This window comes from Rhinatrema bivittatum, chromosome 11 (genome assembly GCF_901001135.1).
Source record: "Rhinatrema bivittatum chromosome 11, aRhiBiv1.1, whole genome shotgun sequence".
NCBI lineage: Eukaryota > Metazoa > Chordata > Amphibia > Gymnophiona > Rhinatrematidae > Rhinatrema > Rhinatrema bivittatum.
In genome coordinates, this window is record NC_042625.1 from 26172150 (window position 1) to 26186155 (window position 14006).

At 51.2% G+C, this 14006-nt stretch overlaps 1 protein-coding gene across 6 annotated transcripts in view; it reads right to left on the reverse strand.

The window, feature by feature from the left end:
* The window catches only part of HECTD4 (HECT domain E3 ubiquitin protein ligase 4), a 541903-nt gene that overhangs the window by 231067 nt on the left and 296830 nt on the right, over positions 1 to 14006 (reverse strand). For all 6 annotated transcript variants that reach the window (XM_029571656.1, XM_029571654.1, XM_029571657.1 and 3 more), the window contains 2 exons: positions 7589 to 7869; positions 6310 to 6499 (listed from right to left, as the gene is read on the reverse strand). In XM_029571656.1, coding sequence (XP_029427516.1) covers positions 6310 to 6499; positions 7589 to 7869 — 471 coding nt within the window. The remainder of the gene's footprint in view (positions 1 to 6309; positions 6500 to 7588; positions 7870 to 14006) is intronic.

Here is a 14006-nt window from a genome sequence, read left to right on the forward strand (position 1 = left end):
GTCAACCTCCAAGAGAACGGTGACAAACAGTGAAAACTGGAAACACGTGAAAACAACAGCAGTAAAGACACTACTGTAACATGAGGAACAGCTGAGCAGAATCAGCACCCAAATACAGCTGAGCAGGAGTAGAACCCAAATGCGGTGGGCGTCTGGACTGATCCATGGTACTACAGGAACGAAAATTAGCAGGTAAGTAATAATTTTCTTTTCCCTGTACATACCAGGATCAGTCCAGACCGTGGGATGTACCCAAGCTTCCCTAACCCGGGTGGGGTCCTGCGACGCCTGCTCGTAGAACCTGTTCACCAAAGTGTCCATGGACGGACGAGGCGAGATGTAGTCTATAGTGTCTTGAGAACGTGTGCAACGATTTCCAGGTGGCCGCTCTACAGATTTCTTGCGAAGAAACCGAGCGGCTCTCCGCCCAGGAGGCCGCCTGAGAACGTGTAGAATGCGCTACAATGCCGGGTGGGGGAGTCCGCCCCACCCCAATGTAGGAAGCGGCAATGCCGGCCTTCAGCCATCTGGCAATGGTCGTCTTCGAGGCCTGAGATCCCTTCCGGGGACCGGACCAAAGGACGAAGAGATGGTCAGAAGTCCGGAAATCATTCGTAGCCTCCAGGTAGAGACGCAGAGTGCGCTTGACGTCAAGGAGACGGAGAGACCGCGGCTCAGACGAAGGGAAAGATGGAAGTTCCACCGTCTGATTCACATGGAACGCGGACACCACCTTCGGAAGGAAGGAGGGCACAGTGCGAAGTGAAACTCCTGAATCGGAGAACCGGAGATAAGGCTCTCTACACGACAGAGCCTGCAGCTCCGAAATGCGTCGAGCAGAGCAGATGGCCACCAGGAACACAGCCTTGAGAGTGAGATCCTTGATCGTCGCATTCCGCAGCGGTTCAAACGGAGGTCCCGACATGGAACGTAGTACCAGATTGAGACTCCAAGAGGGACAAGGGTCCCGCAATGGAGGCCGCAAGTGCTTGACCCCCTTGAGAAAACGGACGATGTCCGGGTGTTGTAACAGAGATCCTCCGTCACGCAGGAGGGAGCCAAGAGCGGCCACTTGAACCCGAAGGGAGTTGTAAGCGAGCCCCTTGTCCACCCCCACTTGTAGGAACTGGAGGATCTGAGGGACAGACGCCTCCATGGGTCTTGTGTTCAGGCCGGTACACCACAGCTCGAACACAGGCCACCGATGTCGAAGTCTTCAGAGAGCGCAGCAGCGTTGACACTACCGCCTCCGGGTAGCCCCGTCGTTGGAGGCGGCGCCTCTCAAAAGCCAGGCCGCAAGACAGAAGAGTTCTGCCTGGTCGAAAAATACCGGTCCCTGGTGGAGGAGGCGGGGAAGATGTCCCAGCCGGATGGGTCCGTCGATTACCAGGTGGAGGAGGTCCGCAAACCAAGATCGTCTTGGCCACTCTGGTGCGACGAAGATTACAGTCCCCTGATGAGCCTCTATCCGGCGGAGTAGTCTTCCCACCAGCGGCCACGGGGGGGAACGCGTATAGGAGCAGATCGGCCGGCCACGGGAGCGCGAGAGCATCGACGCCCTCCGCCCCCCGCTCTCTCCGGCGACTGAAGAAACGAGGAGCCTTGGTGTTTTGGGCGGACGCCATGAGATCCAGGTGGGGGGATCCCCACCGCTGGACGAGCAGCTGCATGGCCTCGTCGGAGAGGGGACCACTCTCCGGGATCCAGAAGCTGGCGACTGAGGAAATCCGCCTGGACGTTGTCCACGCCCGCGATGTGCGAGGCCGCCAGACAGCCCAGATGCCGTTCCGCCCACTGCATCAGCATCGCTGCCTCGAGCGCGACCTGCGGACTGCGAGTGCCGCCCTGTCGGTTGATGTAGGCCACCGTAGTCGATAAGATTCTGACTTCCTGATTCCGAAGGAGTGGCAGGAAGTGGAGAAGCGCCAGCCTGACCGCTCTGGTCTCCAGACGATTGATGGACCACTTCGACTCCTCCGCGGACCACGTCCCCTGCGTGGCGCTGCGGTCGCAGACTGCTCCCCAGCCTACGAGACTGGCGTCGGTGGTTACCACTACCCAATTTGGTAGATCGAGGGACACGCCGCGAGCCAGATTCTCCGGGACCATCCACCAGGCCAAGCTGCTCCTGGCAAACTGGGGCAGCGGGAGTATCACCTGGTAGTCCTGCGAAAGTGGTTTCCAACGGGATAGAAGTGCTCTTTGCAGAGGCCGGAGGTGCGCAAATGCCCAAGGAACCATGTCGATGGTGGAACCCATCACCCCCAGGAGCTGCAGATAGTCCCAGGAGGTGGGAGCTGGTAATGCAGAGAACCGCTGTATGTGCTCCCGCAGGGCGTGCGCCTTGTCCTGACGTAGAAAAACCGCACCCAGACGGGTGTCGAAGGTCGCCCCCAAGAAATCCAAGCGCTGCGAAGGCACGAGGGAGCTCTTGGAGAAGTTCACCACCTATCCCAGGGACTGCAGAAACTCTATCACCCTGGCCACTGCAGCCTGTCCATGCCGAAAAGACTTCGCTCGGATGAGCCAATCGTCCAGATAAGGATGAACTAGAATACCCTCCTTCCGAAGGGCAGCCGCCACGACTACCATGATCTTGGTGAAGGTGCGCGGGGCTGTTGCCAATCCGAACGGAAGCGCCACAAACTGGAAATGCTGATCCAGAATCTTGAACCGTAGAAGACGATGATGCTCCCGGCGAATGGGGATGTGAAGGTAGGCCCCCGTCAGGTCCAAGGAGGCCAGGAACTCCCCTCGATGTACCGCCGCGATCACCGAACGCAGCGTTTCCATGCGGAACCGGACCACCCGAAGGGATTTGTTGACTTCCTTCAAGTCCAGTATGGGGCGGAAGGAACCGTCTTTCTTCGGTACCACGAAGTAGATGGAATAATGGCCCGAGCCCACCTCTCCGGAGGGTACGGGCACAATGGCGCCTATCTCCCACAGTCTGTCCAGCGTCAACTGCACCGCCCTTCGCTTGAGGGCCGAGCCGCAGGGGGAGAAGATGAACCGTCCCTTCGGAGCGCGGACAAACTCCAACGCGTAGCCGTGTCCTATGGTGTCCAAGACCCACTGATCCGAGGTGATCCGCGCCCACTCCTCGTAGAAGAAAGCCAGCTGCCCCCAATCCTGGGGACGGCGGAGTGGGCGAGCTGAACATCATTGAGAGGACTTGGGAGAAGGTTGTCCCGCCGTGGAAGCGGAACGCGAGGGGCGGCGCCCGCGAAAGGAGCGTGACCAGGGCTGTGACCTGGAGGCAGAGGGCCGAGACGCCGCCGGTCTGTAATTCCTGTAGCGCCTTTGCGCCCTGGCTCTGGTCCGAGAGGACGAAAATGCCCTGGTGGAGCGATATCTGTCTTCCGGCAGGCGATGGACCGCGTTTTCCCCCAGAGACTTGATGATCTGGTCCAGATCCTCCCCGAACAGGAACTTACCCCTGAATGGCAGGGAACCCAGACTCGACTTGGAGGACGTGTCCGCCGCCCAGTTGCGTAGCCATAGGAGTCGACGTGCCGCCACCACCGAGGCCATGGAGTGGGCGAGGACCCTAAAAAGATCATAGGAGGCGTCAGCCCCGTACGCCACCGCAGCTTCCAGCCTATCCGCCTGGGCGGCCTCCTCGGGTGGCAACACCTGAGAAGTGAGCAGTAGCTGCACCCAGAGAAGACTGGCCCGCTGGGCAAGCGAGCTGCACATCGCCGCCCGCAGCCCCACTGCGGAGACCTCGAAGACCCGCTTGAGGAAGACTTCCAACTTGCGATCCTGCGTATCCCTTAACGTCGCTCCACCCGTCACCGGTATGGTCGTCCTCTTCGTGACCGCCGACACCGCGGAGTCCACCCTGGGTACCTTGATGAGATCCAGAAAATCTTCCAGCAGTGGGTACAGCCTCTCCATGGCGCGGCTGCCCTTTAGAGCAGCTTCCGGGGCATCCCATTCCCTGGTGAGAAGCTGCAGGAACGACTCGTGAATGGGAAAAGCCCGAGCCCTCGGACGAAGGGCTGCCAGAACCGGATCCCCCTTCTTTGAGGAAGTGACGACAGCGGGCGCAACGGGAGCTGGCGGGTCCGGCCCCTGAATGATTTGCGGGATTAGGTCATCCAGCTCTTCCCGCTGGAAAAGGCGCAGCGTGCGTGGATCCTCTCCCTCTGAAGTGGAGTCCCCTTGTCCCGAAGCTGCAGGGTCCGACCCAGGGGAAACTGGGGCCTACCCAGTTCCCCCCGAGCCCACAGGGAGCCGGGCGTGGACGGGGAGCTGTGGGGCCCCCACGCCCGCCGGAGCGGGGGGGGGCCGGATAGAGGGACGAAGGTCGCGGTAGCTTGGGTGGCGGCGGTCCCGCGGGAGCAGCCAGGTCCTGCAGGTAAGCTGTGTGCATCAGGCGGATGAACTCAGGGGAAAACCCCGGCCTACTCGGGGGGACCTCCGCGGGTGGGGGCCCCGGGGGACCCTGCCCCTGCGGGTCTTCCTCCGGATCTGTCTCCGGTAGTAAGTTCGGGGGAGAGCCCTCTGAGGCTTCCCCGTCCCCCAGCGCTGCCTGAGCTCCTTCAGGGCGCAGCGCATGCAAAATGGCCGCCGTTCCCGCCAGGAATGGGGGAGGGGCCGGCCCATGCCGCCCGGGCAAGGCTGCCAGAGGGGAAAGATGAGTGAGGGGCCGAGACGTGCCTTCCCCCCGGGGAGGCACCGAGCACAGATTCCCTCCCTCGAAATGTGCGATCCAGGCTCGCCGCAGGCCGAGCAACGCAACGGCCGTGGCATCGAAATCGCGAGCTAAAACAGTCCCCGGCAGCCAAAAACACCCTGGTAACCTCGGAGGGGGGGGGGGCCGCGAAACGGAGCGCCGCTGCAGGGGGGCCCGGATGGCCTGCACTACCCGCCCGAGAAAAAGCGGCGCCGCGGGGGGCCTTCCTGGCCGCACAACCCGCTGAAAGCGATCTCCCTGCTCCCCGCTGCAGCCCACGCGGAGCCGGCAAAATGGCCGCGGGAGAGGGAGAAGACGCTGGGAGGCCGGTCCCACCGGCAGCCGCGTCCAACCTAGCTGAGAAAGAAAATAACAGCAGAAAAAGAAATGCCACTTACCCCGGTGAAGCAACAACTAGCGCCGGGAAAGGAGAAAGAGAGACAGAGAAGCACAACAAGGGAGCCACGCCTCTCCAATTAAGCAATTAACTTTGGGGTTTTTTTTGTTTTTTTTAAATGAAGCACAACTTGATCCAAACAAATAAAGCTAACAAAAACAGAGAATAAAGCCCCAAACAAGGGAAGCAAAAAAGGTTATAGGTAATCGGGAGCAAGCCCAGATTCCCCTACTCGCATCTGCTGGAGTCAGAAGATACTGAACTCCTGCAGAGGGGGTAGTAGTACTTATGGTGACGCCCCCTCAAAGCTTTGGGCTGACTCCATCTGCTGGATTGGGGACATAACCCACGGTCTGGACTGATCCTGGTACGTACAGGGAATGTGCTTATTTGTAAAATGTATTAAAAATAAAATTTAAAAAAAAAAAGGCGTACTACCTTCAGGTCATCTCCTTTGGGGACTGGGACTCCCAGTTCATCCCCTTGACCCACACCTCCGGCCACAGGATCTATCGGAACATCCTGCTCTGGAGCCTCCTCTCCTCCCACGGGAACCTCGCCAGACAAAGTCATCCCCCTGGGCCTGAACTAGAGGAGGGTCCCAGTAACCTCTGGACCAGAGAGACCCATTTTCTCTCAGAACAAATCTGTTTTGGGTCCACGTATACCCCTCTGTAGGCTGGGCCGAGAGGGCCTGCAAAGCCCTAGCCGCACAAGCTGCCTGGTGCTTGGCCAGGTAAGCCTCATGCAGCAGCAGCAGCACAAAGTCTGTAGAGAAAGGCCTAACAGCTCCAGACCCCACAGGGAAAGAATGAGACTGGCAGCATGGGGCGCCCTTCCTCCTCAAAGTTCTCCCAATCGCACCCGAAGACAGAACGGGCCGGAGACAAGCATGGATGAGATCCCCCCCCCCCCCCCCTCCCCCGGAAGCGTGGAAACGGTCGAATGCAAATCCAAGATGACTGCCGTTCCCTGTTGGTTTTAACCATATTTACTGTAATAAATATATCTACTAAAGTCTATTTGTCTTGTCTATGTAGCTTGACTAGACTGTAAACTCCACAAAATAGAAATGGTCTCTTATGTATATCTGTCTAGTACTGCTACAGAATTGACACACAGTAAGTCACTTGGTGGCAGTCAGAAGCCAATGGGAATTTATTGGTGCTATGACAATTAGACCCTTTCACGCCAAGCACACCAATTCAGGAGGAAACCACCACCAGATTACCTCAGCAACGGTTGAAGTACTTCATGAGATGATTGATCTTCTCTCTTATGAATAAAGATGGAAAGTTTACCATCCACTGCTTCACTTTCTTCCCCCAGATCTTTGTCTCCCTTTATGGAACTCTTTGGACTGGCTTTTGTCAATGTGGTGTCTGGCTCAGAAGCAGTGGGAGAAAGAACTGTTTGACATCCTTTTGGAGAAAAGGAAACAAAATTATAAGTTACAAAGAAAAAAAAAAAGCATGCAATTTAAATCAAAATGAATCTGCACTGCTGGCTAAGCAACATTATCCTATAACTTTGGATGACTTCAGATTCAGAAGCCCTCTACCAAAGCAAAATAGAAGATTATAAATCATATGAAAACCAAACTGGATTCTGCAAGTAAGGTTTAAAATAGCTTGCTTCCAAGAGACAACTGAAGTCATAATGAAATGGAGACCACCATCATCATCATCACTGGCATGACAGAGAGAGGAAACTCATGGTGGAAGCATTCAAGAATCCAATCAATGTCTCAAACCAGCCCATTCCTATACAATGCATGTTGTCATTTTTATTTGTATATGACAGCAGGGAAGCTGCAGTTGTCTATCTTGATATTTTTAACAGAAAAAGTCATTTTTTCACTGATTTTTTGTTATAAACATTGAAATTCTCAGGGAAAATAAAATAAAAATGGAAAACAAAGATTCCTAACTATGGGCTACTTGCTATGCCTGCAGTTCAACTCATTAAGACTCAATCTATCTTATTCCATAAACTTTTACCTTGGCCAAGACTCTCACTGTTACCCATCAAACCAAAGGGAAAAGTTGTTGAGATGGATGGAAAGAAGGAGATGGATGATGGAAAGAAGATGGATGATGGAGAGAAGGGGAGAGTGGCACTACATAGGTTGTCCTATAAAAATGTCTGACCTTTTTTCATTTCGTCCCAACATTTCCAAAAGAAGCTATCTGACTTTTTTAATGTGCTATCACCCAGCAGGCATGAAGATTAACTCAAGCATCCTTACCATGTGAAGAAGTTAAATTCTTATATGAATTCTGCTTCAAAATCTTCAAGCATTCTTTTCATTCAAATGAGAAATCATCAAGAACCATCATAGTACGCAGACCTTTACATATATTTCTAAATGTCAGACCTATGTACTGTATGCATCTCCCAGAATGCATGCATACCCTACCTAGATGCAGAATGGCTCTCTCACTCAGAGAGAGATCATTCTCATTTCAAATAAATCAGCACTTTAACAAGTTCCTCTTCTGAATAGTTACCTGGTACCACATAATCAGCCAGTTTGGCTAATAGCAGTGACGCAATCTTGGAGGCTGGATCGCTGGGGTCATCCTGTTCACTGTCTAGAGAGGGCACAGAGTAACTCCAAGGAGGCAGCTCTACATTACCACAATCTTCCACACTCATGAGCGGAAGGGCAGCCCGACAGAGTTGAAGGATTATGAGGACCAGTTTCGGTGAGGGACGCTGATCCAGCAGCAGTGAAAGGAGTTTTGAGACACAGGCAGGTTGGCTCAAGATTGCCTTTCCTATATGACTCCTTACCACAAAAATACAGCTAAATGTTAGCAGACCATACACACTGACAAATAAATTATACTAAGATCACTTGTTTTCAAAAGCAGTATCTTGAGCACATTTTACAGCTTTTTGTAATGCTTAATATACTATTAATCAGCATTATTAGAGAAATTACTTACTAATATTTTCGTTTTCCTTAGTGTAAACAAATGGACTCAGGACCAGTGGTTTTTTCTCCCCTGCCAGCAGATGGAGACAGAGAAAGCTGTGTCACAGTATATATAGTCTTGCAGTGATCCCAGCCTGCCAGTATTCTCTTCAAAAGTAACTGTAGCTAGCAAAAAACTTGATAAAACATGATTAAAACCAGCAACCATTACTGTAGTCAACCAACAAGGGACACTGAACTAATGTAAGAATCTAGGTTCCCCAATCTAGGGATTGGATGAACACTTACCAGAGCCCAACAGGAAGGCTATTGATACACTCATTTGGCAGCCAAGGGAGGGAAGCTGAGTCCATCTGTCTACACTAAGGAAAACAAAATTATCAAGTAAGTAATTTCTCCATTTCCTAGCATGTAGACAAATGGACTCAGGACCAGTGGGATGTACAAAACCACCCCTCAATGGGAGGCTGCCCGCGATCCAGTCAACACCGCACACGCAAAGGCTGCATCCTCCCGGGCCTGCACATCCAGACGATAAAATCTGGGAAAGGTGTGTGAGGAGGACCACATCACAGCCCAGCAGATATCGACGGAAGACAACAAACTAACCTCTGCCTATGACACTGCCTAGTGGAAAGAGCCCTAACCTGAGTAGGCAATGGCTTTTCAGCATCCACATACAAGGGCATGACTACCTCCTTAATCCAGCAAGCTATGGTAGCCCATAAAACCGGCGTGCCCTGCTTACTCCTACCATGGAGAACAAACAGATGATCCGTCTTTCGGAAAGGCTCAGAAACCTCCAGATACCGCACAAGTCTCTTGACATCCAAGGAGCGCAAGAGGCGATACTCCTCCGCATCCCTGACCTTATCTAGGGACAGCAAGGAGATAGATTGATTCAAATGAAAGTCTGAGCCCACCTTGGGCAAGAAATATGGAACAGTACGCAGCTGTAATACCTCTGGAGTCACCCAAAGAAACGGCTCCTGGCCAGACAGGGCCTGCAGCTCAGAAATCAGTCGTGCTGAATATATAGCCAGGATCACTCCTCAAGGTCAACAACCGCAAGGAAAGGTTTTGCAGTGGTAGGAACATAGGACCCACCAAAAAATCCAGCATCAAGTTAAGACTCCACAAGGGAACCGGTAACTTCAAGGGAGGCCTAAGATGTTTCACCCCCTAAAAAAAAAATGGACCAAATCATGGTGAGACAAGGAACCACCAATCATTTGGTCTCTGAAAAAGGCAAGAGCCGCAACCTGCACCTTCAAGGAATTAAGGGCCAATCCTTTTATTCAACCCATTCTGCAAAAACTCCAGAATGAGTGGGATTTTAACTGAATGATAAAGAATACCAATAGAGGACTCCATTGATAAAACACTAGGATTAGCAAACTTGTACCTTGACATAATAAAACAACTTCTAACCCAAATGGAGCTGGTTATTAACATTGATAAAACAGAATTCCTACACCTTGAACGAAAACAATCTGAAATCATCAAAACACCAATAATGCTAGGAAATAACCAGAAAATAGAACTGGCTGAAAAAGTAAGAAACCTGGGAGTAATAATGGATCCAGAAATCAATTTAAAACAACACATATCCTTAAAAGTAAGGGAAGGCTATGCAAAACTCATGATACTGAAAAGATTGAAACCGTTACTCACACCTGACCACTTCAGAACAATCCTACAGACACTTGTTTTCGCCAGTACTGATTACTGTAATGCACTCTTACTGGGACTCCCCACCTCATCAATCAGACCACTGCAAATACTCCAGAACACTGCAGCCAGAATTTTAACAGGAAAAAAAAGAAGGGACCATATAACTGAAACTTTAGCAGAACTACATTGGCTACCAATTGAATACAGGATCAAGTACAAAGCCTTATGCACAATACACAAACTAATATATGATAAAGAAGCTGACTGGCTAAATACAGCTCTAAGAGTCCATGTACCGCAAAGGAACCTTCGTTCGGCTAACAAGGCACTACTAACAATCCCCACAGTAAAATCAGCTAAACTAACACAAGTAAGAGAAAGGGCTTTATCACTGGCAGGGCCCTTTCTATGGAACACAATGCCCACTGGACTAAGATTACAGAGCAACATCAAATCCTTTAAAAAAACCTTAAAGACATGGCTCTTTAAGCAAGCCTTTCCAAAAGAAACAGTGGGGTAGAGAGGGAGAGAGAGAACGAAAAATACAGGAAATCGCAAGCCAAAATAAATGGTACCACAATATTATAAATACATAGTACAGTAGAGAAACAGACCAAAGGAAAGTACCACAATAAACCTTCCCACAACTATTTCATCACTACCCAAAAATGTATATTTATTAATGATATTGTTACCGTTTGTAGCTGGCACTTGTTAGAATGTACGATACCCACCTATATATACATTATTTGTGCCTATTTGTGAACCGTTGCGATGGTACATAACTTAGCGACGGTATAGAAAAGTTTTTAAATAAATAAATAAATAAATAAATAAAACACCATGCTGCTCACACCAGGCCTCAAAAACTCTCCAAACACGCACATAAGCTAAGGAAGTAGAGAGTTTGCAAGTGCAGAGTAAGGTGGCAATCATCTCAGAGGAATAATCATGCTTCAACAGGCGAGTCCTCTCAAGGCCAAACCGTACGACAGAACAGAGCCAGACCCTTGTGACGAACTGGTCCCTGCTGTAAAGATCTATGTGAGGGGAAAGACAAAGGGGGTTCTCCACCAGGAGTCTTCGGAAATCCGCATACCACAGGTGCCTGGGCCAGCACAGTGCAACCAGGAGTACTGGCCCCCGTGGCCTTCAATTTTGCAAATTATCCTGCCCAGCAAGAGCAACAGAGGAAAGGCATAAAGCAATCTGTCTTACGGCCAGACCTGGGCAAGAGTATCTATTCCCAGGGACCATGGATCTCTCCTGCGACTATAAAATTGAGAAACCTTCGCAGCAGATCTAGGAACAGAAGGCCCCAGAGATCCACAATCAGATGAAATGCCTCAGCTGACAACACCCTCTCTCCTGGGTCCAGATTGTCCCTGCTTAGAAAGTCCGCTTTTACGTTGTCTTTTCCTGCAGTGTGAGAGGCCGATATCATCTGCAGATAACCTTCCACCCATTCCATAAGCTGGTTTATTTCCTGCGACACTTGATGGCTCTTGGTTCAGGCTACCGTCGTTGCGCTGTCCGACATGCGAACCGCTTGACCCTGCAGCCTGTGGCTGAACTGCAAGCATGCCAGCCATACCACCCAGACTTCCAGGCGATTGATGTTCCAGCGGGACTCTTTGGCATTCCAATGCCCTTGGGCCGTTAGCTCCATACAGTGAGGCCCCTCCCCCCCAACCTTGGAGACTCGCATCTGTTGTGTGTACCAACCTGATCGGAGAGAACAAGGAAACTCCCTTTCTCAGATGATCCTCCTGCAACCACCACTGGAGGCAGGAGCAGATTTCCATCAGCAAGTGGAGTCGACCCGCATAATCCTGAGATTGTGGGTTCCAACAAGACAGCAGAGAGCGCTGAAGAGGATGCATATGTGCCCTCGCCCACGGCACCACTTCCAGGGTTTCCGCCATGAAGCCGAGCACCTGTAGGTAGGACCACACCATCGGGCGTATGGTGTTCACCAATTGACACGCTCTGTCCTGCCCCGTATCGAACCAGACCCCCAGATACTCCAATGATTGGAATGGCTGAAGATTGCTCTTCGGCAGGTTCACCACCCAACCAAGCTCCTGTAATAAGGAGATCACCTTGTGTGTCACCAGGCAGCTCTCTTCCTGAGACTTGGCCCAAATATGGGTGCACCAGGAGTCCCTCTCTGTGCAAGGTCAGCCACTATGACCACTATAACCTTGGAAAATGTTCTGGGAGCGGTGCCAGACCAAAGGGCAGCGCCCAAAATCGATGATGGCATCCCAATACCACAAAGCATAGAAAGCATTGGTGCTCCAATCGGATGGGAATATGAAAGTACGCCTTTGATAGATCTAGGGAGGTCAGAAATTCCCCTGACTGCACGTCCATTAGCACAGAGCGAAAGGTTTCCATACAAAAATGAGTCACCTTCAAATGATGGTTGACCCTCTTGAGATCCAGGATGGGATGAAAGGAGCCCTCCTCCTTGGGCACAACAAAATAAATGGAATATTGCCCCATACTTTCTTGAGACGTGGGTCCTGGAGGAGCCTTTGAAGCGTGAACTCCACTGCCTGCTTCTTTTGCGGGGAGTGCAAGGGAAAACCATGAACACGTCCCAAGGAATACTATGAAATTCCAGTGCATATCCTTCTCATATCACTTCCAGGACCCACTGGGTCCGATGTGATCTCGACCCACCTCTGATAAAAGATAGAAAGACGTCCCCCTATCTCTTGTCCCTGAAGGTGGGTCAGCAAACCTTCATTGGGAAGCTTGGGAAGGTCCACCACCCGAGCCTGATCCTCTCTTGGGCTGTCAGGCATAAAAGCACTGAGACCTACCAAAAGGTCGAGTCCTCTGAAAGGTCAACCCCCTGTAGGGTCAAAACCGCATGAAACCCTGGAAACGACCCCTCATACCAAGGGGCACTGTTAAAAGCTTCTTATCTTCTGGCAACTGAGGAACCGGAGATTCACCCCACTTACTAGTCAGTTTGTCCAACTCGCTCTCAAACAAGAGCAAGCCTTTAAAGGGCATCTTGGTAAGCTTAGCTTTGGAGGCTGTGTCAGCTGACTAATTTTGCAATCAGAGCTGACGCCTGGCCACTATCACCGAAGCCACTCCTCTGGCTGAGGTACAAACCAAATCACAGCCTGCATCTGCTAAAAAGGTGGCAGCGGGCTCCATAACCGCTCTGGAATTCCCTCCAGACTCATCAACCTCCTGAGAGAGAAGCAGACAAGATCGCACCACTAGGGCGCAACAAGAAGCAATCTGTAAAGTCATTGCCACTGCCTCAAAGGCTTGCTTAAAAATAGCCTCAATCCTTCTATCATATACATCCTTCACGGCTGCTCCTCCCTCTACAGGGATATTTATCTGCTTAGAGACAGCACATACCAGTGCAACCACTTTAGGAAAATGCAAATGCTCTATCACAGTCAGATCCAAGGAGTACAGGCCTTCCAATGTCCTACCCCCATTGAAATTCTCCTATGGGGCGTCTCATTCCAGATCAATCAATTCCTGAATGGTAACCATCACAGAGAAAAAACAAGAGGCTTTAAGTAAGGAAACCAAAACAGGATCCTTCTTTGGCTCTGACATGGCATCCAAACCAGGAACACTTAGCCGTTTCAAAGTCTGGGAAATCAGGGGCAGCAGTCCATCTCTATGAAAGAACCACAACATGGTTCAATACGGCTCCAGTCCTAGAGGAATTTCCCCATTTTCCAGGGAATCAGGATCTACCTCATCATCAGTGCTATCTGGATTCCTGTCAGGAGGAGAGACGAGCTCCAGCACGTAAGCATAGCACCAGAAGACGGAGGAGCCATCGGCGAAGGGTCTGACCTGACAAGAATGGGTGGAGGACTGCGCCTGAAGAAAGGCTTGTAAGCCTTGAAAAAATTTGACCCAAGAAAAAGCAGCCGGATCCAGACCAAGTCTAGAATTGAAGCTGGTCCCACAGAGCTACCCTTGCCTGCGGAGCAGCCAGTCAAGGCCCTAACCAACCCATCATCAGAATGGGAGGAGCCAGGCTTAGCAAAATCCGAGAAAGACAACTCTTCCTGAGCATCCGAACAGTGCTGATACAGATTAGAATTCAGGTCAGGCTGAGAAGCCCTAATGTGACAGGCAACACAACTAGGAAGATGCTTAGGCTTGTTTACCGGCGCCATCTTGTGGGTAATTGTGTGTCTGAATGGCTTGCTCTCAAGAATTTATGCGCACAAAACAAACGCCACAGAAGTTTGCGTGACAAAACTTGTGCGCCAAGTCCCAAAGCAGAAAGGAAAGTGGAACGTTCAAAAAGTTGTGCA